The 27,316-nt window shown below is 53.6% G+C and overlaps 6 protein-coding genes across 6 annotated transcripts in view; 2 read left to right on the forward strand and 4 right to left on the reverse strand.

Annotated features, from left to right (window-relative positions):
* Nucleotides 1-410: 410 nt before the first annotated feature.
* Nucleotides 411-1,301, forward strand: CCMA1212_000613 (uncharacterized protein; the record flags this gene model as incomplete). The annotated part of the gene is made up of 1 exon (XM_073698074.1): nucleotides 411-1,301. One exon carries the CDS (start codon nucleotides 411-413, stop codon nucleotides 1,299-1,301), a length of 891 nt encoding a protein of 296 aa, XP_073564014.1.
* A 178-nt stretch (nucleotides 1,302-1,479) lies between these two features.
* CCMA1212_000614 (Apoptosis-inducing factor 2) lies at nucleotides 1,480-2,928 on the reverse strand (the record flags this gene model as incomplete). Its single annotated transcript, XM_073698075.1, has 3 exons — nucleotides 1,480-1,656; nucleotides 1,724-2,026; nucleotides 2,092-2,928. 3 exons carry the CDS (start codon nucleotides 2,926-2,928, stop codon nucleotides 1,480-1,482), a joined length of 1,317 nt encoding a protein of 438 aa, XP_073564010.1.
* An 88-nt stretch (nucleotides 2,929-3,016) lies between these two features.
* CCMA1212_000615 (uncharacterized protein) lies at nucleotides 3,017-3,346 on the reverse strand (the record flags this gene model as incomplete). The annotated part of the gene is made up of 1 exon (XM_073698076.1): nucleotides 3,017-3,346. The coding sequence occupies one exon, from the start codon at nucleotides 3,344-3,346 to the stop codon at nucleotides 3,017-3,019; it is 330 nt and encodes a 109-aa protein (XP_073564009.1).
* Nucleotides 3,347-4,341: 995 nt separating this feature from the next.
* CCMA1212_000616 (uncharacterized protein) lies at nucleotides 4,342-6,091 on the forward strand (the record flags this gene model as incomplete). The annotated part of the gene is made up of 3 exons (XM_073698077.1): nucleotides 4,342-5,112; nucleotides 5,190-5,652; nucleotides 5,717-6,091. Coding segments are annotated over 3 exons (1,608 nt in total), but the record flags the coding sequence as incomplete, so codon positions are not given.
* Nucleotides 6,092-6,363: 272 nt separating this feature from the next.
* CCMA1212_000617 (uncharacterized protein) lies at nucleotides 6,364-8,093 on the reverse strand (the record flags this gene model as incomplete). The annotated part of the gene is made up of 3 exons (XM_073698078.1): nucleotides 7,890-8,093; nucleotides 6,591-7,782; nucleotides 6,364-6,523 (listed from the first exon to the last, which is right to left on the reverse strand). Exons 1-3 carry the CDS (start codon nucleotides 8,047-8,049, stop codon nucleotides 6,364-6,366), a joined length of 1,512 nt encoding a protein of 503 aa, XP_073562750.1. The 5' UTR covers nucleotides 8,050-8,093.
* A 706-nt stretch (nucleotides 8,094-8,799) lies between these two features.
* CCMA1212_000618 (Tyrocidine synthase 3) overlaps nucleotides 8,800-27,316 on the reverse strand; it is a gene marked incomplete at both ends in the record, with an annotated part of 41,256 nt that continues 22,739 nt past the window's right edge. The window contains 2 exons of the mRNA XM_073698079.1: nucleotides 8,800-17,767; nucleotides 17,948-27,289. Of these exons, the coding sequence (XP_073563550.1) occupies nucleotides 8,800-17,767; nucleotides 17,948-27,289 (18,310 nt within the window). The remainder of the gene's footprint in view (nucleotides 17,768-17,947; nucleotides 27,290-27,316) is intronic.

Consider the following 27,316-nt stretch of genomic DNA (forward strand, 5'->3'; position numbering starts at 1 on the left):
TTTTGAAAAGTTCATGGTCTTTTGTTCGTACGAGATACCCCAAATGTGAGTCAAGACCCGTGCAGGGCAGTCCGATTGCCGTCAGCAGTCTCTCGTCGACCTTTAGCCCGTTCCAAAGGCGATGTTGGACAATAGCGACTAACTCGGCCCTAAACACAAGGTGGGATTTGAGATCGAGAGATTGCCAGAGTAGCGCGGGGTAGGAGACTTCTACCTTGACGTGGATAGGAGAACCAAATGAGTGTGACTCACAAGGGGGGAAGCGTTGTTGAGATAGGGTAACCGTCCGTCACGAAAAGCGTCGATGTGAGACAAGGGGACGAGGAAAATGAACAGAGATATAAGAGAGAAGATGAGGTGAGGTTCAGAGGGAAGATCCTCATCGACACAATCGACAAACCCACACAAAGATGTCTTCACCCACCTCCTTTGAGCCCATGCCGGCCACGGCTGCGGCGACCATTGCGAAATACCACATCAGCTCGCCCGATTACCCGGGCCACCTAGACATGGAAATCGGCCAGGCAGAACACCGCATCAAGTTCATCAACTTCTGGCAGCTTGCTCCCGGCAGCCGCGTCCTCGAGATCGGTTGCGGCCAGGGCACCACAACCGCGGTCCTGGCCGAGGCCGTTGGATCTTCGGGCCACGTCGATGCCGTGGATCCTGGCGCGCCAGAGTACGGAGCCCCCTGGACGCTTGCCCAGGCGCAGGAGCATCTCTCAGGCAGCGCGATTGGGAACCGCGTCTCGTGGCACTTTGCCGACCCGATCGATTTCCTTGCGGCGAACGCGGACAAGACGTGGGATTGCGTTGTTTTTGCGCACTGCATTTGGTACTTTGACTCGCCCGCGACGCTGACGAGGATGCTGGGCGCCTTGAAGGGACGAGCCGGGGCTCTCCTTGTCGCGGAATATGCCCTCAGAGCAACGGAGTTGAAGGCTCTGCCGCATGTCCTTGCTTCGGTGGCGAGGGCAACTCTCGAGGCTCATAACAAGGCCAGCGCAGCCAACATTCGGTGTCTGTCGAGCCCGGGCGCCATCGCTGATGCTGCGAGCGAGAACGGTTGGGTTCTGGATGAGGAGACTGTTGTGGTGCCTGGGGAGGGACTCATGGATGGCCACTGGGAGACGGGGAGTGTTAAGAGTGCCAACTTTTTGAAGGAGATTGAGGAGAATGTGGAGGACCCGAAGGTCAAGGCGCTTTTGCGTTCGGCTAGAGATGGTGTTTTGGGAGCTTTGGAGACGGTTGGTGTGAAGAAGTCGTGGACTATGGATGTCTGGGTGGCCAAGTTTAACTAGGTGAAGTCGAGGCAATGTCCGTGGTTGGTTTGCTGCCGGAGTCATTGTACTGATGACCATGCAGCAACAAGTGAATCAAGAAACAATTCCGTCACATTCTATACGCAATCACTATCTATGAACAATCTACGAGATCTCCAATCTCATGTTTCGTTAGATTGACGCCTGAAGCAACTGCTTATGCTTTGTTGACATCCGCCTCGATCACAGCTTTGTGAGCATCCGTGTATTCATCCTCAAAGGGCTTGGCTCCCAATCGTGACCAGCACATGGCAGACATGAGGGCTTCGTCCCTTTCCTTGCTCCTAAAGAGGACTTCGGAAGTGCCATCTCCAAGGTGCGTGACTGAACGATCCTGGAGGCAGGCAGTTAGCAAATAGATTCTAGAGGATATAGAAGGCAATTACAAGAGGGTATCGTACCAGCCCTAAAGTCAGCTTGATGGCGCCGTCTGCCCAGAGATTCTCGTAGACGTGGCGCGGCGTTTTGCCTGCTACTGCCAGGAGAATATTTTCCGCCACGACCGTCGCTTGTCGCATCGCTGATCGAGCGTTTGGGTTCGGGGTGTTGGTGTCGGCGACGTCGCCGCACGCGTAAACGTTTGGTAGAGAATCGTCGGCTATCTGGAGGGTCGGCTTGATCTTGATGTGTCCCGTGGAGGAGATGGAGGTGGGAGAAAGGTTGGAAAGCACTTCAGACAGTGGCCTCTGTCCTGTGCAGTTGACCTATCGCAACACGTTAGTTCAGGAACATGTAGTTTGTTCAAGTAACGTCAGCCTGGTACGCATACAAACAGGTCGCAGGTGATGATTCGGCCAGACTGCAGGGCGACGGCCCTTGAAGTGGCATCTTCGTTGACAACACGGTCTTGAAGCACGAGTTCCACCCCCAGTCTTTCAAGCCCTTCGCGCGCAGCTGCTTGGAGGCCTTGGCCGAAGCGATGCATCACCGCGGCTCTTGAGTGAATCAAGATGATGTGCTTGTCTGGATAGAGAGCCTTGGCGTCGGTAGCAACCTCGACTCCTGCGGCGCCTCCTCCCGCCACGACAACCGTCCTGGCCGCTTCGATACGGTTCTGCATGCCCTGGAGAAGCTTCATTCCATCCAGCTTGTCTGTGGCGTTGACTCGCGAAGGGAGACCATCTCTGACCCCCGATCCTGTGGCGACCACAAGAATCTCGTATGGAATCGCCTCGTCGCTGTCCTGTAGCTTCACGGTTGCTTGGTCAATATCGGCAACCTTGTCCTTTATCCAGCGATATGAGCCCTCTGGAGCCCCGGCCATGTAGCCTCCATATGGGACAAATGCCTTGTGCTCGTGGCCCTTGACAACGCAGAATCTCGGTAGCACCCAGGTGAATTGGAAATGGCTGTTTGGCTCCACGACGATGACTCGATATGGGCTTCGGGGAGGCAGGCTCCTTGCGATGACATGGGCCACTCGGTAGCCTGCAAAGGAAGCACCGACAATGACAATGTTTCGAGTTCGCTCTTCGGCTGTGGAGGATCCAAGCCAGAGGGCTTGTCGCCGTACGATGGTGGCTCGGACAGCGAGTCGTACTTCTGTCCATAGGAAGAGGAGGGCGTAGCCCACAATCTTGGTGTACAGTTTCGTCTTCTCCAGCATATTGGTTCGATCTAAGGGTGTCTCTATTAAAACTTGCGAAGCAATACAATATCATCTGAGTCGTTTTCTCAACGTCCACATCGTCTTTCTATAAGTTTGTGATTATGGAGATTGGTGAAATTGCCGACACTTTGCAACGTTTTCTCCGGCCGACATTGTCCGAGTCCGACTCGGAGCTCCTCGAGGTGCACGACGGGATCCTCGTCAAAGCCATGAGAAGCTCGGGAATGCCACGGCCTAGGCAGTGGGCAGCGGGAAGGAGATGATCGCTGTCTGTAGGCTCGACGCTAGCAGTTGCTTCTTCAGGGATGATTCTCGACCGGGATGGGCCAAGGGGAGTTATCTGATCATCTGATAAAGCGCTCGTCATCATCACCATCTTCACATGTTGCTGCCCGCGGACATAGCCAGCGGACATTGCTTCGGATTAGGCGGACATTCCTGCTCTGGTGGCTCCCGCTGAAGGCTGGTTGCGCGAGCAAAGTGCCCCCTTGTTCCTCTTATGCCATAGACCGATGCCTAGAACGTCGCAATGTATCAACTGGAACTTCATTGATCGAGGCAGGAAAAGACGGAAAGTTGCATGGAACAGTGGCCTCGTCCAGGACATGTGCAAGGTTGAGTTGGGCATTTGGCTTCTGTGGCAGCAGGTAACAAGGAATCAGCGGCTGTCGAGACTGTCCATTGTTTACAATCACACGGCTAACCAGCAGCGCCTTTGCCGGAAATCAGAAAAAGGATACAAATTCATCCCTGAAGCTGAAAAAAAAAAAAAAAAAAGGAGAAGCATACATCTGTTCCAGCAGTCAAGTCTGCATCAGCTGAAGACCTGCCAAGGTAAGTAAGCCGGAGGATGACTTCTGGAAGAGCTATTAACACTATTTTACCTTGTCTCAACTTGTGGCGCTTCCACTGATTCCGCTTCCTGTTCCAAAGATACACAAATCCCGCCAGCCAGCCAAGCCATCGTCATTTTGGGTATCTCACCTTACCCAAGTTCCGGCTTTTGACATTCCACATTCGATAAAGACGCTGCGAAAAAGGGGTTGGAGCGCTCCTGCGTACTTCGATAGGCACTGTCTTCCATTTTATACTCCGTACAAACTCCCCCCAATCGTACGCTTGTCAAGTATTGTCCCTCTGTAACATTTTATTCGGGCAATACGAGGGCTAATGGAATTAAGGTAAAATTCCCGAAGTGCCACCAATCTGACAGGTACACTCTACCCGCCATTGTGCGAAGTCTCTGCGCAGCAACCATGTACTGGGTTCAAGAGGCGAGGCCCCCCATTTGGGCTTCCTCACGAGCGACATCCGCCAACAGAAAAATGTTCCAAGATCCCGGTCGCGCTGTGGCTGTGAAGGGGGGGGAGTTAAGGAAAATAATACGAAGCAGGAATAGCAGGATCGCGAACTACGATTCTGTCACGTCTTCCTCTCCTCTTCCTCCTCCTCTCCTCCGCGCTCCTCTGACCCTGTGCAGCGAGGCTCCCAAGGCCATGCGCAGGCAGAAATGGCGCTCTTCCCCAAGCCTGCGGAGACGCAGCAATTCGGGCTCTTCGTCCTGAACAAGCGCCTGATGCGCATCTTCGTCGGCGTCGCCTTCTTCGTCCTCGTCGTCTTCGGCCTCGTCTGGCGCCCGCAGCATGACACCCTCCCCGTCCTGCCGCCGGCCCCGGGCTTCGACGAGCCGCCCGGCTTCTACCCGTACGAGACGGTCAGCGACTACTGGCCGGTGTCTCTCGATGCCACCGGCAAGTCGACCGACGACCTCTGCGCAACGTTCCCCAAGCACATGCTCAGCCTCGTCCAGCCCGTCCTCAAGATGGGCCACGGCGAGGACCGCACCAAGCTCGACGCCCAGCTCGACAGCGTCAGCGCCTGCTTCCGCCCCGACGAGCTGCTCATCTTCTCCGACCTCGACGAGCGCATCCGCAACTTCACGGCCATTGACATCCTCGCCGGTCTGCCGCCCAAGTACTACGACCTCGAGTATAACCCGGACATTGGAAACTACCTTTTGCAGAAGGAACTGAGCCAGAATGGCACGCTGGACAAGGATAAGGAGGCGACGAAGAAGGTCAATGGCTGGATCATTGATCGGTTCAAGTTCCTGCCGCAGATTGAGCGCGCCTGGTTGATGCGGCCTAATAGACCGTTTTACTTTTTCTACGAGACGGATACGTACGTTCATCTGATTTGTCTGATTGTTGGCAGCTTTGAGGGACGAGACGCGCTGACCACTTGCGTCTGCTTCACAGATACGTCGTCTGGGATACAGTGTACCGGTTCCTCTCGACCTTTGACCCCGATGTACCCATCTACATGGGCTCTCCATCCCCCGGGCGGCACGACAGCAGTCGAGACGGCCTCAAGACGTGGTTTGCCAACGGCGGCCCCGGATTCGCCCTCAGCCGCGGAGCCGTCAAGGCCCTTCTGCGCCGCGACGTGGCACCGCATGGCCAGTACAGCGGACCGACCGTCAGCGAAGAGTGGCTCCCCCTGATCAAGGACGAGTGCTGCGGCGACAGCGTTGTCGGTTGGACGCTGTGGAACAACGGCGTGGCTCTGCAGGGATACTGGCCCATGTTCAACCCTCATCCGCTGCACGGGATCCCCTTTAGCGATCGCTACTGGTGCCAGCCTATCATGACGCTGCACAAGACGACGCCCAAGGACATGGTCGAGGCGTGGAAGTGGGAATTTGGGCAGAGGAAGTTTAAGGTATGTCGAGAATCCTCCGAAGCGTCAGATGGTGATAAGATGTCTAACATGTCTGGCTTCTTAGCGGCCCTTGCTCTACGCTGACTACTGGAATTTCCATCGACCGGGAACATCCGACACTCTGGACAACTGGGACAATGGAGATTGGGACGCCTCCAAGTCTGGCCCTGATCAAGGCATCGACTCGTTTGAGAAATGCGAAGAGGCATGCAAAAAGGACGACAGCTGTGTCCAGTGGAATTGGAGAGGCAGAGACGAAAAAGTTTGTGTTCTCGCAAGATCTTTCAGGTACGGAGAGAAGCGTGAGCCGGAGCAGAGAGACGACAAGTGGGTGGACTTCAAATCCGGCTGGATCAAGGAGAGGCTCGACAAGTTTCGCCAGGAGAGGCAATGCGAAGTGGTGGAATGGGTTGGGCCAAGCATTACGCGGGTGTTTTGAGCATTGCCGGTATATCTCACGAAGGCGACGAAGCGCTGATACCCGGTGGCACGGGGCTTTTGGGTTCTGAAGGACGCATTGGATGCTGCAACCTGGATGACTTTTACTGCATTAGGGTTGGGGTTGGATATACCTATGAACCGTAGATAAGATATCGTATATAATTAGAGAATACTATTCATGACCTGAGAGAGCGCAACGGATCCTTGGGTATCATCATTTTGATTAGAGATGACGCTGGCTTTCTGTCTGAATGACCGATCCTTGCTCTCCTAGTAAACGTAGCGAAAGTAGGGGTTTTCTTTGTCTGTGAGGTCCTGGAAGGCAAGCTTTGCTCGCTCAGCCTCGTCTTCCGGCAAGGCCATCTTCTTCTTGTTTTCGGCTCGGAGGACAAAGTATAGAGTGATTGAGGCAAGGATACATATGATGTAGCTGCACACGACACGTTAGTGGAACCTCTCACAATACATTCGTCTTGATCTGCGAGATGAAAGCGTACCATATGATGAGCCCAAGCCACAAGGCAGGATAGTGTCGGTTCTTCGTCTGTGACCAAACCAGCTGGGGGCCAACAATGTTTCCAACGCAGTAAGCCACAAAGATGGTAGCCGCCATGAAGCTCTTCTTCGTATGGCCCGCCACATTCGACATGCCGATGGTGATGATGAGGCTGACGGTGCCGCCAAAGAAGCCCGTGATGGAATATCCGACGACGGGGGCGGCGGCGTGGAAGCTCCAGGTGCTCTTCCAGATGATGGCGCAGCCGGCGATGACGGGCAGACAGGTCAAGACGAGCATGAGGATGCGGACGTTGTTCACCTTGGAGCCGATGTAGCCGGTGGCCAGGATGACGATGAAACAGAGGCCGCCGAGGGGGAACTGGAAGAGGATCGAGTGGAGGCTGTCCCAGCCAAAGGTCGACACGATGAGAGGCCCGAAGCCGCTCACTGCGCCGTTGACTGTGTATGCAGAGGCCATCATCAGGGCAATCAACCAGACCTTGATGTCCAGCACGGCCTCCTTCAGCTGAGACGCCTTGAGCTTGGTGCATCGCACGCCGGTCTGTCCGTGGCGAAGCCTCTCCACGGCCGCGAATCGCTCCTCCTTGGTCAGGAACCAGGCTGATACGGGCGAGTTCGGTATGGCGAAGCAGAAGAGGCCAAAGAGGAACGTCAGGGATCCGGCAAGCAGGTAGATGTACTGCCACCTCTTGAGCCCGCCGCCGGTGATCTGCGCGAAGCCGTAGTTGAGCGCGCCGCCAATGATGGTGAACAAGCCGGTGCTGCTGAACCACCAGCTCTGCCGCAGCGACTGCTCCGACTGCGTGTAGTAGCTGGACACGATGCACATGAAGCCCGTGGGGATGATGCTCTCGACGAAGCCGAGGAAGAAGCGCTGCACGTACAGGCCCTGCCAGGAGGTGACGGCCGCGGTCAGCATGCAAATGGTCGCCCAGAGGACGACGACGGCGCCGAGGATGCGGCCGATGTCGAAGCGCTGGAGGGCAAAGGTCATGGGGTAGAGGCCGCCTAGCATGCCGAAGTAGAAGAGCGAGGTGGCCCAGCTGAGGCGGCGGGTGTCGACCGTGGGAGGGACGGTTGAGCTGTCGACGACGCTGAGATGGAGGTCGGTCGTCATGCCGAAGAGGGCGGCTGAGCCCAGGATGGCTTTGTCGTAGTAGACGAGGCCATCTGACAAAGGTGAGTTGAAACGGTGTCAGTACAGCTTCATATAAGACGGTACTTTCTTTGTTTGGGCTTCAGGAGAGAAAGCCCTGGAGAAGAGGTGAGCTACTCACATCCGCATATCATTGCTGGCATCAGAAACCAGTCAATCTTCCTCACGGCTCTTGCGAGCACCGCGGGATCGATTGAATGCTGCACTTCGCCCACCATCGCCACGGCTTCATCCTTGGCGGACGAGCCTCCATGCTGGTCGTTCGCCACAGTTTCGCCCATGGTGGAAACAGTCTTCAGCTCTGAATACTCCCCAAGCCTCAACTCTTAATCACAGACCCAATGAGACAAGAATCAAGGGAACAACAAGAGACGTCAACTCCAAAGAAGAGAGAAAGATTTGAGCGAGGAAAAAAAAAAAAAAAATCTCATCATGAAGGGAAGGAAAAAAGAGCTCTCATACTCGTACAAAGAGAGCCTAGTGTCTGTGATAGAAGATGCTACTACTGTCAGTTGGCGCGATAATAATTAATATGCCCGACTGAGCTAAAAGAGAAAAACGGGAAGCGAGATCGCAAAAGGATGAGCCTGTTCCATCGTCATTGGTGGTTCAAGGGACGGATGGATCCGAGAGTGTGGATCGACTAGAGCTTGAATCTGGATTAAAAGGTTGAAGCTCCTTTTTCAAGTGCCGTGATCAGAAGAAGTTTTGATGGCTTGATGACTCGCTGCTCGTGCTTGGAAGCTCGATGATCATTGGGGTTAACGTGAGGCTGTATGGACATATGAATAGCACGTGGATGGGCGTTGGTTTTGAGCCACATATTGATGAGGAGCGGAACAAGATGGGGGCAACTTGTGGTGTTTATCAATCTAATCTAGTGCTGCCCTCGAGAGTCTAAACTATCTCTAAAAAGAATGAAAGAAAGAAGAGAAACAAGTGGAAGAAGCCATTCCAAGAGACTAGGAACAAGAACACTGAACAAATAGCGAGAGAAAGATTGGACAAAGGAAAAAGTATGAAACCCCTGTTTATCCTGCAAGCGTATGCACGCGTCGAATCGTGCCATCCCGCTGCACATTCCCAAATCCTTCCACCGAAGACTGGATGAACCCAATCTTCTTCAAATACCGCACGTTGCTGTGGACAGCCTTCTGGGACTGCTCGCACACATGAGTGCCCGCATTCGCCAGCGTAGCAAACTCCCGCGGCAGACCGAGCTGACCAAGGAACTGCTGCACCGGCCACAACGGGTGCGTGTTGCCGACTTTGTTCATCGAGGCCAGGGCGCGTTCAGTCCATTCTTGCCAGGTGACGGGTTTGCACGGGACATCCAGTTCGGCATTGACACGGTCCCAGAAGTCGGACATTGTCATTCCTCTTGCCATCAGGTTGAACGGCTTGATGGAACCCGCAAAGAGCTGGTGGAGGACATTCGATGCGACGACGCCCACGTCCTGCATGACCATCCAGTGATCTGATGCTTCCTCAGGGTAAGCCTGAATCGATGCCGCCGTGGAGACGACACGCCAGACAAAGTCGTCGACGTTGGAAACGCCATTCTCTGCCCTTCCGATGATACGTCCCGGTTTGACTGTCGACACGCGGTTCTGAGTGCTGGGGAGGCTGTTGGCCATCTTCGTGATGACAGCTTCACAGACAAACTTGGACTGAGAGTACCCATTCGCACCGCCAAGAAGGGCAGCAGACACAGCCGGGTTCTCTACGGGATCCGTAAAGGCACCGCCCGACACAAACACAAACTTGGGCTGGCATGGCGATGTCGCCGTTGCCATGAGTAGGTCGACCGTTGAGTTGACGTTGGGAGCGCTCAGCGTCTCGTAGTTGGCGTTCCAGTTGACCGATGCTCCGTTGTGGACAATGGCATCGATGTTGGCCTCTGATTGTGACACCCCAGAGAGGCGCTGCCATTGTGCTTCTGCAAGGCCGAGACGTGGCTTGGAGAGGTCGCCAGGCCAGATTTCCAACTTGGCCTCATCTTCATCACGCCACCAGCCTGCGATCTTGGCTGTCTCCCTGACTCTGTCCATTCCTTGTGCTAGCGATTTCGAGCGGACGTGAACGGCGATGGACTTGATTGCTGGACTTTGAACCAACTGTCTGAGAATCTCGGTGCCGAGGAAACCAGTAGCTCCAGTCAGGAAAACTGTGGCTTGGTCAGGCAGTGTGGTTGTGGGATTCTCAAGTAGGGCTTGCGGGTGCTGCATCCAGGGCGAGCTGGCAATGGCGTTGATCTTGGCCATGAGGTCGACTTGCGCATCTGAATGGTCAACCTCTGTGGCCCCGTTCTCCGCGCTCACAGAGATGAACTTGGCCATGTTGCTGATTGTCGTATATTTGCTGTTCAGCAGGGTGCTGCCAAGGGACACTCCAAACTTGTCAAGGACAAGCCTCGAGATGTTGACGATGCGGATGGAGTCGCCGCCCAGCTGGTAAAAGTTGTCGTCCACGCTGATGCTTTCTCTAGGCAGTTCGAGGACCTCTGCCCACTGTGCTCGGAGCCAGTGTTCGAGGTCGGTTGAGGCGTCACGGAAAGGTAGACGCTGGCCGGTCAAATGAACAGCCAAGTCTTCCGAGGAGAGACTTGCCGCTGTCTGCAAGAGTGCTTTTCTGTCGAGCTTGCCGGAGGTGTTGACTGGCATGGACTCGACGGCGATGAAGTACTTGGGAACCATGTGAGTAGGCAGGACGGTAGACAGGTCCGTGGCTAACTGAGAGAAGAGCTCTTGCAGTTCGGTATTATGATCCAACACCTGTATCCGCGACGCATCGCTGGGGCTCTTGTCGCCGGAGAAGCTGATAAAGGCAACAAGGGATTCGTGAGTGTCATGGCGGATCTTATCAACCATCGCATGCTCGATATTGGACGACTGAAGCTTGATTTGGTACTCAATCTCGCCCAGCTCGATGCGTTGGCCTCGGATCTTGACTTGCGTATCCTTGCGGCCAAGGTAATGAAGGCTTCCATCCGGGTTATATCGGACCAGATCGCCAGTCTTGTAGAACCTTCGTCTTCCGACGTCGACGTTGTCAGGAAGCCACTTGACATTTCTGATGAATGCGTTGTTTGTCTTCTCTTCATCGTTGATGTAGCCACGAGACAAGGCCTCTCCTTGTATCAGAAGCTCGCCAACACAACCAATGGGTGCAAGCTCATCGTGATTTTCTGGGTTGACGACCCAGCAATGATGAGCGAACCCACGACCAATTGTCGTAGCTGATGCTGCATCAGCATAACGCTGGATACAAGACACGACACAGGTTTCAGTAGGTCCATAAACATTCCAGAGGTTGACGTGTTGACTCCACAAGTCCATGACGTCCTTGGATGGAGCTTCACCACCAATGAGCAGTGTTTTCAATGAAGGGACCATCTGTGGGCTGATTGTCTTCACAAACGTCGGGGTGAGAAGCGTGATGTTGACCTTGGCCTGCTCCATGAAGCTTGCTGCATGCTGGATGCGCTCCGCGTCGGTGGGAACGCACACGGTTCCTCCCGATGTCAAGACGGCAAAGATTTCGAATATTGAGGCATCGAACCCGTAACTGGAGAATTGAAAGGCCCTCGTTTCACTAGTAAACTGGAAGGCTTCGCAGACCTTGACAAGGAAGCTCGATATGGCTCTGTGTTCAATAATGACACCCTTGGGCTTTCCTGTTGATCCAGAGGTGAAGAGGATGTACATGGCTTTGCCGGGACCGGATCTCGCAGCCTTGAATTTCCGTGAAGAGGAGGCGCGGCCATTTGTTCTTGAGAAAAAGGCCGACGAAAGCTCAATGTTGTTCCTGGTCATGCCCGCGCACTCTTTGGCTGTGCTGGGGGATACTATCATGTACTGGGCACTTGTTTCGTTGACCAATGCTTGTCGACGACTGAGCGGATGGCTGGGGTCTAGCGGTAGGAAGACACCGCCAGCTTTGATAATACCGATCATGGCGATAATCGACCACAAGGATTTCTCGTAGCAGAAGGGCACGATTGTCTCCGACTTGACGCCAAGCTGGACGAGATGCAAAGCCAGCTGGTTCGACAACCGATCGACTTCTGCATATGTCATGCTGCCGGCGGTGGAATAGAGGGCCTCCTTCTGCGGTGCCTTTGCAACTTGCTTGGCGAACAAGTCATGTACGGAGGCTTCTGTTGGTGTGATGTCGAGGCTGTTCCACTTGATCGCCTGCTCAATATCCCAAGGGCTCGTGGGGGAGAGCTCCGACAGTGTCATATCGCCATTCGTTTGGAGCTGCCCAAGGACGTGGGAGAATTGCTCGGCCAGCGCGTTCGCTTGAGAATTGTTGACGAGATCAGTCTGGTAGATTATACTCAACTGAACATCGTTTTCGAGCAGCTGACACTGCATGACGAGAGGATAGCTAAAGTAGTCACCCAGGAGTTCACCTTCAGCGAAACCTTCAGCAGCCACGGGGTAGAATACGGCCGATTCGGTCCCACTGTCAGTTGGGGTGAACTGCTGGGCAGGCTGGACGATGAGGAGGTTGGTAAAGTTGCACGCCTCCTTGGCGTCGGTGCTGATTCTCGAGATGTTCGCCAGCCCGTACTGCTCGTGAGCTACCATCTCAAAGGCTTGGTCTTGCATCGCCTGCAGTAGAGCAGATATCTTTTGCCGCCTATCGAGCTGAACGCGTATAGGAACCGTAGCAAGAGCGAGACCAGGCATTTCGTCAATGCCTTGCACTGCAGCCTGTCGCCCAGAGACGGTCGTGCCGAAGCAAACGTCATCGTCATGTTCGTACTGAGCCAGCAAGATTGCCCATGCAGCACGAATAATGGTAGCTCTGGTGATGGAGGACCCCGACGGCCGCTGCAGGTGGACTTTCTTGTCTAGCATGCCGGCAATCTTCTGTGCGGTGGATGACGGCTTGCTCTGTGTAGCAACCACCGGGAACGTGGTGCGTTTGACGCCGCGAAGTTGAGTCGACCAGTATTCGCGGGAAGTCTCCTGATCGAGCTCCATGATGTGCTTGACGAAGCTGGTATACGGGAGAATCGATGGCGGCTCTGTCTGGGCGTACATGGCGAGCAACGTTCGCAGCACAATTGACAAAGTCCATCCATCGAAGATGGTGTGATGGATGTTTACTGCAAAGTATCGATCGCAGCCCTGCTTGATGATTGCATATCGGCAGAGCGGCGACCCGTAGGTCATGGTGCAGTTCTCCTGTGATAGGAGGAATGAACGCAGATCGGTATAACTAGAAGGCCAGTGAACTGGCTCTTGAATGACCGCCTGAACGGCAGTGCTTCCAGAGAGCACGATTCGTGTGCGAAGGTTGCTGCAGTATCGGATGGTTTGCTCCCAGGCCAGTTTGAAGCGATCAATATCCACATGTGGTGCAAGACGATAGACGTGCTTTGCGATATAGGATCCTGGCTGGTTGATTGTCAAAGCCATCAATCCTGTCTGAAGGTCTGTGCAGGGGTACATGTCTTCGATCTCGGCCGAGTCTGAAAGCTTACACTGCGTTTGCACCGCCTTCAGAGCGCTCTGCTTGTCACTGGTTGGTATGAGGCCAAACCGAGCGACATCGTGAGTTGGAGAAGATGGAGCAGTCTCGAGCTGGATAGCCTCTGCCATCGATGAGAGGCGCGGGTTATTGAATATCATTGCCACCGTGAGGCCAATGTTCTGCCGCTGGGCCAAGGAAACCAGCTCGATTGCGCTGATCGAATCGCCGCCAAGATGGAGGAAGCTGTCGTGCTTGCCAATGGTCGATACGTCGCTGATCTTGAGAACTTGGGCCCAAAGGCTCTGCAGCTGCAGCTCCATTGGGCTTGTCGGTGCTTCATAGTCACTGGCGCTCGGCGTGAAGCGTAGGCGGTCTTGGACAGAGACACTTCGGCCGAGTTCCACGAATGAGCGGCGGTTCACCTTGCCTGATGTTGTCTGTTCCGGCTTGCCTTCAAAGATCAAGTAGGAAGAAGGAATCATGTACGATGGCAGGGTTTCTCCCAAGGCTAAATCAAGACGAGAGATGACGCTTTGAGCCTGTTCTGGCACGGACTGCATCAATCGGAGAGCCTGTGGCTGAGAAGTCGCCTCGTCGTCGGTATACCACAAGAATGCCAGAAGGATGTCGTGGGCATTCTCGTCATCTGCCTTGAGGATATCGACGATGACGGCCATGTTGTCAGGCAGTAGCTCATGGATTCGAGACTCAATCTCACCGAGCTCGACACGCTGGCCGTGAAGCTTGACTTGAGTATCCTTGCGACCCATGTAGTCAAACGTGCCGTCAGCATTGCGGCGAACCAGATCGCCTGTGCGATACACTCTCTTCTTTCCGCCTGGAAGCCAGTCCACGCCTTCCATCCAGCTGGCAGCAACTTCGGGGCTTACGTTAAGATAGCCGCGGGCAAGCATAGGGCCCTCGATAAGAAGTTCGCCGACGCATCCCACAGGCACAAGCTGATGAATATTACCTGGTTCAACGACCCAGAACGCGCTGGAAATCGGCCTTCCAAGGTTAGTCGACCGACCGGATTTGCCAACAGTGGGATTCCACGCGCAGATGGATGCCTCGGCCGGTCCATAGAGACCATGTAACTCGACGTGATTCACCCAGCGATCTGCGCATTTCTTGCTGATGGCCTCACCGCCGAGACACACCACTTTCATATCGGGGATATCAGTGGGAGATACGAGGTCGGCAACTGTAGGAGTCAGGAAGACCCAATTGGCCTTGAGGGAACGCATGGCACCGGCTAAATCGTTCATCCTGTCGTGGTCAGACGGTATACAGAGACAGGCTCCGCGCATTAGGGACACAAGACAGTCGAGGATGCCGACATCAAAGGTGTAAGCCGAAAATTGGAAGACTCGTGTACCCGGCCCAATGCCAAGGAGACTGCCATATGCGTCGCTGGACGAGACTAGGTTTCTGTGTTCAATTACCATGCCCTTTGGTTTGCCTGTAGAGCCCGAGGTAAACAGGATCACGCCCGCATTATCAGGCCGTACCTTGGATGCCACGGGCTTTGTTGGGTTGGGAAGGTCGGAAAGCACCTCCTCATCAACGAAGAAGACGTCGACACTAAGGCCCTCGAGCACTTTGCCGCTGGTTGGACTAGATATAGCAAGAGTGGCATGCGTGTCTTCAATAATGCCCTTCAGTCTGGCTGCCGGAGCGGCTGGGTCAAGGGGTACGAAGGCGCCGCCGGCCATTTCGATCGCCACCATAGCGATAACGGCCCAAGCTGACTTGGGGAAGCACAGAAGGACCAGGGTTTCGGGGCCAACACCGCGTTCCTGTAACTTGATTGCTAAACGCGAAGCAAAGGTGCCTACCTGGGAGTAGGTGAGTTCTGCATCCCACGACGCGATGGCAACGTCATTTGGTCGGGACTGGATGTTTTCTTGGATGGCCCAGTGCGTACAAGTGTAGCTAGAGGGCTCCAATCGGCTTGAATCGATTGCTTGTTGCAGATCCCAGGGGCTGAGAAGAGACACCGAGCTGAGAGGAGCATTCACTGCTTCCTTGGCTATGAGCTGTTGAATGACGTGGTCCAAATGAGACGACAAAGCAACGACCTGAGCTTCCGACAGCACTGTAGAGTCGTAGAAGAAGTTCAGTCGGAACTCTTCAGGATAAAGGCTGCTGATTATCACGAGAGGATAGTTGAAGTAGCCGTCCATAGAGTCCATCGTGAGATCGCTTGCGGACTCGTCAATAACAAAGATGCTCTCGCCATGGTCGTCTCCAGCTCCGTGTGCAGGTGGCTGGACAACAAGAAGACTTGAGAAATCGCAAACCTCCCTAGCTTCAGGGTTGACCTTGGCAATATTTTGCAAACCATATTGCTCGTATGGAATCATGGATGAACTCAGGCTCTGCATATCTTGGACGAACCTCGCTATAGGCGCCTGATTGTCTAGACGGGCTCTGATAGGCACGGTGGCGATCATCGGGCCGGATATCATCTCAGCTCCTGTAATCGGGGCTTGACGACCCGAGACCGTCGCTCCGAATACTGCCTCGTTGCTGTCGCAGTATCGGGCAAGGACAATGGCCCACGCGGCTCGCAGGACAGATGCTTGAGTGATGGAAGTTCTCACTGATCTGGAGAATGCAATTGTTGAGCTGAATCGCTTGCTTTCCATGACGCCCGTGGCAGTTCGGCGTGACGGGAACGAAGCGCGTTTTGCTCCAGCCAGTTCTTGGGTCCAGTACGATGCGACCTTATCATTATCGAGCTCCTTTACCGATCTGATGAAAGAGGAGAAGGGTCGGACTTCAGGTGCGTACATGCCCTGGTAAGCCGAGAACAGAGCTGTGAACATGACTCTCATGGTCCAACCATCGTAGATTGAGTGGTGGGCTGACCACACAAAGTAGTTCTCGCCCTTCTCAGAGACGATGGAGTACCAGCAGAGGGGAGTCCCATAGCCCATCTTCAAATTGCGTGACGATCCAGTCATAGACCCGAGCGTTTCATCAACGGCAGACACCCATTGACTGTCGTGATCGAGGACTATCTGCGTCATGACGCCATCCAAGACAACGATTCGTGTTCGAAGATTGTCACAGGTCTCTACCACCGAGTCCCACGCAGCCTTGAACATGGGAATGTCCACGAAGCTGGATAGATGATGGGCATAGGTAGCGACATAGGACCCTGGCTGCTTGGCGGTAAGGGCTATGAGGCCTTCTTGGAGAGAACTGCAAGGATACGCGTCCGTGATGGTTTGATGCTTAGCAAGGCCGCACACCTTTCGGACCTCTTCTCCGAGGACAAGGCTTTTCTGTGGTTCAGGCAGCAAACTGAATGGCTCTGGAGCAGAGCCTGCTGGCTCCATATCGTCTTGGCTCAGAACAGCCTTTGAGGCCACGGCCAACAATCTGGGATCGTCAAACACATCCTTTACCGTCAGAGTGATACCCTCTTCCTTAGCCGTTGAGACAAGGTATATAGCCATGATTGAGTCGCCTCCCAACTGGAAGAAGGTGTCGTCTCTACCGATAGTCTCCATTGGCAAATTCATGATTTCCGCCCAGATCAATTGCAGGCGCTGTTCCATTTCGGTCTCTGGCTGCCGTTTTTCGCTGTGTGACAACGAATACATTGCTAGCTGATCCCTATCGAGAGACGACAGGTGTTGCTGCAAAATCTTCCTATCCAGCTTGGTTGACGCGATGAACGGCATAAAGGCACACGGGATGAACAAGGTTGGGATCATGTATCGGGGCAGGGCAACGCCCAGTTCTCCAACGAGGGCAATAAGCTGGTTCTGTAGGTTCTCATCGGTGGATAAGAATAGCCTCTCTGAAGCATCGGCCTTGACGCCGGCCGTCTTCGTTTCATCAGTGAAGCAAATGTAAGCAACAAGATTGGAGCCGTTGTCGCCTTTGAAAACGTCAACAGCCACCTGACGCACACCGGTCAATGACTGTTGAATGTGGTATTCGATTTCGCTCAATTCAACACGCAGACCTCGAATTTTGATTTGCGTATCCTTTCGCGTTGAGAATTCAATGGTTCCGTCGGCATTGTAACGACACAGATCGCCTGACTTGTAGAACCTGTTCCAGTTTGTCTCGTCTGGACGAGGAGCCCATTCGGCAGAGGGCAGGATGGCGGCATTGGTGCGTTCAGGATCCGCGAGATATTCCTGCAATAAAGTCGGGCCTTGAATAACGACTTCGCCAAGCGTGCCGATGGGGGCAAGAGAGCCAGAATCGGGATCGACAATCCAGCAGAAGCCGCCAACAGGGCGTCCCACTGTGAGAGGCGACTCGTCAACCGACTTCCACTCATGTAGGGTACTGAACACGCAAGTCTCAGCCGGGCCCCAGCCGTTGATTAGACGGCGAACCTTTCCGAACCATGCTGTCAGGACATCACGAGGAACTGCCTCGCCCGCAAGCAGAAGGACTTCCAAGCCAGGAATCTCATCCGGGTTCAAGGTCCGCACGAACGAAGGCGTCAAGTAGGCCCAGTTGACGTTCATATCTTGCATAAACCTGGACAGTTCGTTCATCCTGGAATGCTCGGATGGAATACATAGACAGGCGCCTGTGATTAGGGGAGCCACGATTTCGCCAATCGATAAATCGAAAACGAATGCTGCAAACTGTAGCATACGCACTTGCGGTCCAAGTCCAAGCCTCTTCACGATCGCCTTCTGGCTTGTACACACAGACCCATGTTGCATTACGAGGCCCTTTGGCGTGCCGGTGCTGCCAGAGGTAAACAGAACATAGACAATACTGCTTGAAGAGGCTCTCTTCGTCGGGCCTTGTTGGCTGTTGACTTGTTTTTGTAGCTGCTTATCGAATTCGGGCGTAACCTGGATAGCAGACTCAACGAGGGTGGAGCAAAGATCACTGTTGTCCGGCGAGCAGAGTGCAACCTTGGCCCGTGTTTGGCTGACAACCTGTTGAAGACGCTGTAAGGGGTGTGATGGGTCTAGAGGAACCCATGCGGCGCCAGCCTTGTTGATAGCAAGGATAGATACAAAGTGCCAAATGGATTTCTCAAAGCACACGTGTATTAGGTCGTTTGTCTTGATATCGTGTGTCTGTACCAGGTGGTTTGCAAGTCGGTTAGCAGCCTGATCGAGTTGGGCATAGGTAAAGTTGCCGTCCCAAGAGGAGATGGCCATGGCATCAGGACGATGAGCAGCTTGGTGTTCAACGAGAGTGTGGAAGCAGGAATCGACAATCTCGGGGACGTCTGCATTGAACTTGCGCGATTGTTCGACATCCCACTGGGAGACGAGAGAAACGTCGCGTAGCATCTGGCTGGGCTGTGATTCGGCCAATTGGGCAATCACATGCTTCAGCTGCTCAGACAATGCGACGATTTGCTGCTCAGCAATGCAGTGTGGGTTGTAGATGAGGACGATTCTCATGAAATCGTCGCTCAGATGGGCCTGGAGGACAAGAGGATATGAGAAGTAGTTCTGCATTCCGTCTGAGCTGTCATCTACATCCTCGACGCCAACCAAAAGAGCGCTTTCGTCGCTGCCTTCCAGGTGAGAAAGCATCTTGAGAGGCTGGATAACAAGCAGACTGGTAAAGTCACAGGCTTCGTCGGCGTCGGCGTTGAGCTTGCGAATACTCTGCAGGCCAAACTGCTCGTAAGGTATCGCCTCCCGCGCCTGTGTTTGGACGTCCTCTAGGAACGTTGTCGTCGACTTGTCGTGGTCAAGATGGATTCGGACGGGTATGGTTGCAATCACCGGCCCAGGCATTTGTGTCAAACCCGGGAGCGATGCTTGTCGTCCTGAAACCGTCGCGCCAAAGCAAACATCGGTGCTATCACAATAGCGAGCAAGGACTACTGCCCAAGCGGCACGCACAATCGTAGCTGTTGTGATGCTGGTGTTACTCCTGGAAAGCTCAAGTTCTGCTGTCATTGTACGCGAAGCTTCAGGCTTGCTAGCAGACGTAATTGGAACTGAGGGGAATGTTGCTTTTCGAGCGTTTTCAAGCTGCTTCGTCCAGAAGTCGCCGGCTGCCTTGTGATCAAGTTCCATTGTGTACTTGATAAAATGTGAATAAGGAACCGTGATGGCGGGTTGGAGACCCTTGTAGGCTCGGTGGAATGCCTCCAAAATGACCGACAATGTCCAACCATCGTAGACGGCGTGATGAAGGTTGAAAGAGAAGTACACTTCGTCACCGTCCTTGAAGATGGTAGAGCGGCAAAGCCGTGAACCATATCCCATCTCCATTGTTCGAGTTTGCTGCAAATAGCTCCGAAGGGTCATCCGTTCTGTGGAATCCCAGACAGTATCTCCCTTCACAACGACCTGGACGGAGACAGCGCCCAGTCGGATGATTCTGGTACGCAGGTTGGGGAATTGATTGACGATGCGTTCCCATGCTGCCTTCAGGGCATTGACGTCGACATGCGACGGGATGCGATAGTTATACTTGGCAATGTAAGATCCGGGTTGCTTGACAGCCAATGCCATCAAGCCTTCTTGCATCTTGGAACATGGATAGCAATCCTCGATCATGATACCCTGAGAAAGTTCTAAACCGAACTCTTGAGGGCTATCGGCCATCAGATCGCGGTGCAGCTCATCAAGAAGAGCAAACGGCTCGATGGGGGTGAGCGTCTCGGAGCCTCCATCGCTGATGAAAGAAGCCTTGGAGGCAACAGACAACAGTCGACCGTCATCGAAAATGTGACTGACTGTCAACGCAATTCCCTGATCGCGAGCTGCAGCAACAAGCCTGATAGCCGCGATCGAATCACCGCCAATACTAAGGAAGCTGTCATCACGACCAATCATTTCCATGGGAATACCCAAGACGTCAGCCCAGATGGTCTGTAGCTTGCACTCCATGGGGGTTTGAGGCATGATCTTCTTGCTATTCACGAGTGAATAAGCGGCCAGCTGGTCTTTCGTAAGGGCCGAGGTAAGGCCTCGCAGCGTCTTTCGATCCAACTTGCCAGAGGTGGCAATTGGCATATGCTGGCATTGGATGAAGAGGGCAGGAATCATGTATTCTGGAAGCAAAACCTTGAGCTCGCCGACCATTGTTGCAAGACGCTGTTGCGTTGCTTCTTCCAACGGCATGAAGACATCGTCGAGAGCATTGCTGGAGACGTCGACAGTGGCATCGCTGAAGCAAAAGTAAGCAACCAGCGTTGAGACCGACCCGGACTTGAACACATCAACAACGACCTGGTGGGCTTCGGAGAAGGTTTCTTTGATGCGATATTCAACTTCGCCCAGCTCCACACGAAGACCGCGAATCTTGACCTGCGTATCCTTTCGCGAATAGAATCTGATAGTGCCATCGGGATTGTACGAACAGAGGTCCCCAGACTTGTAGAAGCGAGTCCAGTGCTGCGTATCTGGATACACAGCCCAGTCAGGTCGACCCTCCAAGATGGCAGCCTTGCTCTTCTCGACGTCGTCCAGATATTCGCGTAGCAACGTCGGACCCTGCACAATAAGCTCGCCAACAGTTCCTGTCGGTGCGAGTTTCCATGGATCTTCCGGATCAACAATCCAACAGAATCCACCTACCGGCTTTCCGATAGTTGCAGCCGATTCTCCTGAGGATCTCCATTTGTGCATTGTGCTCATGACGCAGGTCTCTGACGGGCCCCAGACGTTGAAGAATGTCACTTTGCCAATCCATTCTTCAAACAGAGCGCGTGGGACAGCCTCGCCACCAAGAGCCACCAATTCTACACCTGGCACATCCTCAGGCTTCAGGGTCTGTAGGAAGGACGGGGTAAGGAATAGCCAATTGATGCCGGTTTCGTTAATGTACTCCTTCAGCCTGTTCATGCGGTCTTCCTCAGAGGGAATACACACACAGGCACCATACATCATGGCCGCTAGCATCTCGCTGATGGAATAGTCAAACACATAGGCAGCGAATTGCAAGATCCTGACACTTGGGGCGAACCCGAAGCGTTTGCCAGCAGCCATCTGACTTGTGCAGAGGGCACCGTGTTCCATGATCAAGCCCTTGGGCACACCCGTGCTGCCAGAAGTGAACAAGACGTAGGCGGCGTGATGCGGAGTGACTGACACGTCCGGGGCATGAGAGCTGCTGAAGGGCTTCTTACAGAGATTGGAATCCAGGGAAGAAGAGACGACAACAACACACGGGACTAATTGCGAGCATCTCTCCACATTGTCTGCAGATGCCAGCGCAACTCGTGCCTTAGTCTGAGCTGTTACCTGTTGATGGCGTTGCAGAGGGTGCGATGGATCGATAGGGACCCAAGCTGCGCCGGCTTTGTTGATGGCCAAAATGGCCACAGCATGCCAAGCCGATTTGGTAAAGCAGACTTGAACGAGGTCATGAGGTTTGACGCCAATGTCCGTGACCAAATGGTGAGCCAGTCTGTTGGCTGCCCTGTTCAACTCCTCATAGGTAAACACCTTGTCCCAGCCCAGCAGAGCTACAGCGTCAGGACGTATCTTTGCCTGGCGCTCAATGAGCTCGTGCAGGCAAGAGTCGATGATTTCAGGTGGATCTTCCTTGTTGGCTTCCCTAGCAAATTCGACATCCCAGTCGCAAGATAAAGATAGATCGCCAAGCAGTGACTGCGGCTCTGCAATAAGCTGTCTCATGATGTGTTCCATTTGATGAGATATGGCCAACACCTGTGACTCTGGCAGAACGTTTGAGTCATAGATGAGCATCAGTTTAATGTCTTCGCCCATGACGTGTCCCTGGATGACGAGGGGGTACGTGAAATAGTCTTGCATTGAGCTCTCCTCTTGCGACTCAGCCTGTACTGGCAAAAGCAGTGCATTTTCATCATTGACCAAGTGCTGCGTTGGTTGAACGACCAACAAGCTCGAGAAATTGCACACGTCTTGAGCTCCAGGGCTGCTTTTCTGTATCTCCTGAAGGCCAAACTGCTCGTAAGAAATCATCTTCAAGGCCTGGCTCTGTATGGTGTCGAGGTAGTCAGAGACACTCTGGTGCTTGTCTAGTCGGACACGGATAGGCACAGTAGCAACAGCAGGTCCAGCCATATCTGGCAATCCTGGAACAGGCGCTTGGCGACCAGAGACAGTAGTACCGAAGCAGACATCATCAGTTTCACAGTACCTTGCGAGGAGCATTGCCCATGCAGCCCGAATCAGTGTAGCTTTGGTAGCCGACAGGTCCGTCATCTTGGGCAATTGCATACCTCGCTCTAGGGTTTTGCTAGAGTTCGAGCTTGTCTTTGCGAGCGGAGGATACGCGGCCCGGCTTGCGCCATCAAGCTGTGCTCCCCAATAGTTTCTTGTCTCCTCGTAATCAAGGTTGGCAACGTATGCAACGAACCTGTTGTACGATTGCAAAGAGGGAGGGGACCGCCCAGCATACGTTGAATGAAGGACATCCATCATGAGACGCATTGTCCAACCGTCAAAGATGGAATGGTGCAAAGCCCACACAAAGTAAGTCTCTTCACCATCTTTGACAATTGCACCTCGGTTCAATCGCGAGCCATAAGCCATGTTTGAGGACCCCAGGGCATGCATATATGACTGCAGCTCCTGTCCTTGTAAGTCATCCCATGCGAAATCATTCTCGAGGACGAGTTGGATGGTTTGGTTCCCGACAATGACAACTCTTGTGCGCAGGTTGTCGCAGAGCTTTACCGTGTCTTCGAATGCAGCTCGGAACCTCGCAACGTCGACAGTACTACCAAGGCGGTAGACAAATTTGGCGACATAGCTGCCAGGCTGTTTCTCTGTGAGAGCCAGAAGGCCTTCCTGCATCTTGGTCGAAGGGTAAGCATCTCGAAGGACAACGTCATTCGCAAGATGGTAACTTTGTCGCAATTCTTGGCCGGAAAGTAATTCTCGCGTTTGCTCGTCGATGAGACCAAATCTTGGGATTTCTGCAGCTGAGGCGCTTTCCGTGAGGTTGGTCGCCTTCGCGGCAACGGCTAACAGCCTGGGGTCCTCAAAGATATCCGCCACCGATAGTCCGATGTTGGAGTTTTGAGCGGCAGTGACAAAATGGATGGCTATGATTGAGTCGCCACCAATCTGCAGGAAGCTGTCATCCCAACCAATGGATGTGGCAGGGACATTGAGTAGTTCAGCCCAGATGAGCTGTATCCGTCTTTCCATCTCCGTCTCCGGACCATGCTTCTCTGACTGGGAAAGCGTATACTTGGATAAGTCTTCGAGGCTGAGAGAAGACGCCATGGCCTTCAGCTTCTTTCGGTCCAGCTTGTCGGAGGTTGTGAACGGGAGGTATTTGCAGGGAACGAAGATTGATGGGACCATGTATGGGGGCAGCGTAGCCTTCAGACGTCCTTCTAAGGCACTGAACGCTTCCTGCATATGAGAGGTCGGCTGCAGGAATATGCCACCGCTCGATTCACTGCTGGCGATGTCTAGCTGCTGAGCTTCAGCGTTGAAACTGACGAATGCTATCAGACTTGCTCCAGCAGTGCTCTTCAAGACTTCAACAGCAGCTTCGCAAACATCATCAAGCTTGTCGCGAATATGATGCTCTATCTCTCCAATTTCAACACGGAACCCGCGGATCTTGACCTGCGTATCCCTACGGCCGCTGAAGACAAGGTCGCCATCAGAGTTGTAGTAGCACAGATCGCCAGTTCGGTAGAAGCGGTTCCAGTGCTGAGCATCTGGTTTCGGCGCCCAGCTAGGCTCAGAAACCAACGCAGCCTTTGTCTTTTCGGGCTCACCCAGGTATTCGCGCAATAGTGTTGGGCCCTGGATAACGACCTCTCCAATTGTGCCAAAGGGTGCAAGAGACTGTGGCCTATCCGGGTCGACAATCCAGCAGAAGCCACCAACAGGACGCCCAATGACAAGCGATGAATCCTCAGCAGACGTCCATTCGTGTAAGGCACTGACTACACAGGCCTCTGCAGGACCCCATGCGTTGATAAGTCGGACCCTCCCATACCATGTGAGGCACAAGTCTTGGGGAACAGATTCACCTCCAAGGAAAAGGAGTTCGAGGCCAGGAACATCTGTGGGCTGGAATGTGCGAGCAAAGGTGGGTGTTAAGAAAGCCCAGTTAACTCGTCGCCTGCGAATGAAAGTCGCGATATTCTCCATACGCTCCTGGTCCGAGGGCATGCAAACACAAGCTCCGGAGATTAATGGGGCAATGGACTCGCCAATTGACATGTCGAAGACGTAGGAAGCAAATTGCATTATCCGCACACTTGAGGTCATCTTGAGTCTGGCAGCAAGAGCAGTTTGGCTGGTGCATAGAGATTGGTGCTTCATAACGAAACCTTTTGGCGTTCCAGTACTTCCTGAGGTGAAGAGGACGTACGCAGCACTACGAGGTGAAACTGCCAGGGGCTCATATGATCTTATCGCAGATCGACTCAGTTGTTTATCAGTCTCGGCCGTCACCTCGACCACCTCATTGACGATTTTGGCACAGAGCTGAGCGTTGTTTGGTGAAACTAATGCCAGTCGGGCCTTGGTCTGACGAACAATTTGGGTCAAACGTTCCTCGGGCTGAGATGGCTCCAAAGGCACCCAAGCAGCTCCAGCCTTGTTGATCGCGAGGATTGACACAAAATGCCAGGCAGACTTGCCAAAGCAGACACTGACAAAGTCATCAGGCTTAACTCCATGGACGTGGATCAATTGGTACGCCAGTCTGTCTGAAGCTGCAGCTAATTCGCTGTACGTGAGTTCCGCATCGCATGCCAAGATTGCCGGCGCTTCTGGGGAGATTCGAGCTTGCTTGTCAATCAACTCATGCACACATGAGTTGATGATTTCAGGTACCTCGCTATTCGAAGCCATGGCCAAGTCAAGGTCGTGTGATGAGGCGATTGAAATAGACTGGAGGGAAGTTGCATTGCCAGACGCGAGCTGGTGAATGACGTGGCCGAGTTGTTTGGATAAGGCTTGAACCTGGCGCTCTGTCAAAACGCTTCGGTCATATGCAACTGCAATCTTCACCTCGTCATCATACAGATGACCTTGCACAATCAGGGGATAACTGAAGAAGTTATTCAAAGATCCAGAGACACCTTCCGCTGCCTCGGCAGCAACAAGCAGCTCCTTGCTCTCTTCGCTGTTGGCAATATGGCGTATGGGCTGAACAACTAGCAAGCTTGAGAACTGGCACGCTTCATAGGCGTCTCCGCTGAGTTTCGCAATGTTCTGCAGACCAAATTGTTCGTAGGGAATCATTTCCAGTGCGTCCTGTTGGACGCTCTGCAAGAAATCTGATACGGGTTGTTGACGATCCAGTCTGACTCGTACTGGAATAGTCGCAATTGCCGGTCCTACCATGTCAACAATTCCCGGAACGGGAGCCTGGCGGCCTGATGTGGCGACACCGAAGCATATATCTTCAGTGTCACAATATCTCGCAAGTACAATAGCCCAAGCGGATCGAATGACAGTTGCCAACGTGACATTGAGCTTGCTAGCATCGACGAAGCCAATTGATGTCTCCGAGATACATGTGGCAGCTGGTTTATCGCGCGTGCTATGCGACGAAGGGAAATTTGCAGGCTTAGCATCATGCAGATTATCTCTCCAATAAGCAGAAGCAGCCTCATCGTCCATCTGCAGAAGATACTGGATGAATCGAGAGTAAGGAGTCAGGGCCGGAGTTTCATGGCCAAAGTACGCTTTGTGCAGGATGCCGAGGATAACTTGGGTAGACAGCCCGTCAAAGACTGTATGATGCATTGCCCAGAAAAAGAATGCATTCCGGTGTTCGTCTTCAACGAACGCATACTGGCACAATGCTGAACCGTAGGTCATGTTGATCGTCCGGGCATATCGTAGTACAGCGTGAAGGTCGTGATACGGTAGCGGCTCCCAACTCGACTCGTGCTCCAGCACGATTTGGAAAGTCGCTTTGGTCGATGTGTTGATGATTCTGCTTCGCAAGCTGGCGCAAATGTTCATGGTTTGTTTCCAAGCTGACCTAAATCGAGCCACATCAACGTGATCAGGGAGGCGGTACAGATATTTGGCCACGTAGCTGCCAGGCTGTTTGACGGACAATGCCATTAAACCCTCTTGAAGCTTGGTGCAAGGGTACGCGTCTTCAATGATGGCATTCTCAGGCAACGAGCATTGATTCCGGGCTTCAGCGAGGATGATACTGGATTCCCCTGCCGAGAGCATGCCGAACAGCCGCACCTCGCTGTAGACAACTGACTCATCCTCAACGATGGCGCTGGCCATTTGCTCGAGTCGAGGAGCTTGGAAAATCGTAGCGACCGTCAGGTTGAGGCCTTGCAGTTGAGCTTTCGACACCAGCTGAATGGCAGATATCGAATCGCCGCCAAGGCGCAAAAAGCTGTCGTTCTTGCAGATATCCTCTGGTTCAATGCGGAGGATCTGTGCCCATAGCTCGCGCAACTTGAATTCCATGGGTGTAGTTGGAAGCACGCGGAAGCTAGTGTCAGGGGCAAAGCGCAGACGCTCTTGAGCAGTGATATGCTGGGCTTGGCTCGTCAGAGACCGGCGATTGATCTTGCCCGTTGCGGTTTGCTCCGGTTTGCCGCTGAAGAGGAGGTAAGATGACGGAATCATGTACGAGGGCAAAATCGTGTTCAAAGACGTATCCAAGTGCAAGATGATGGCTCGCGCTCCATCGGATATGGTGTCCACGAGACGGGCTGGCGAACAGGAGCGTCCATCAGAGTTCCAGATGAAAGCTAACAAAGTAGCAGGGCCGTCATTATCTTTGACAACGTCCACAATCGCAGCCATGTTTTGCGGTAGGAACTCCTGAATTCGGGCCTCGATTTCGCCCAGTTCAACACGCTGACCGTGGAGCTTGACTTGGGTATCTTTGCGGCCGATGTAGTCGAAAGTACCATCCGCATTCCGCCTGACGAGATCACCGGTTCGATAAACCCTCCTTCTTTGGTTGTCACCAGGAAGCCAATCAACCCCTTCAAGCCAGTTGGCGGCGACCTCGGCGGTCACATTCAGATAGCCCCGGGCAAGCATTGGGCCCTCGATGAGCAGTTCACCAATACAGCCGATTGGAACAAAAGACGTCGGGTCGTTAACATTGACAACCCAGAACGCACTGGAAATAGGGTGCCCAAGGCTCGTG

This window comes from Trichoderma ghanense (assembly GCF_004382785.1).
Source record: "Trichoderma ghanense strain CCMA-1212 chromosome Unknown scaffold_0, whole genome shotgun sequence".
In the NCBI taxonomy this organism is placed as follows: Eukaryota; Fungi; Ascomycota; class Sordariomycetes; order Hypocreales; family Hypocreaceae; genus Trichoderma; species Trichoderma ghanense.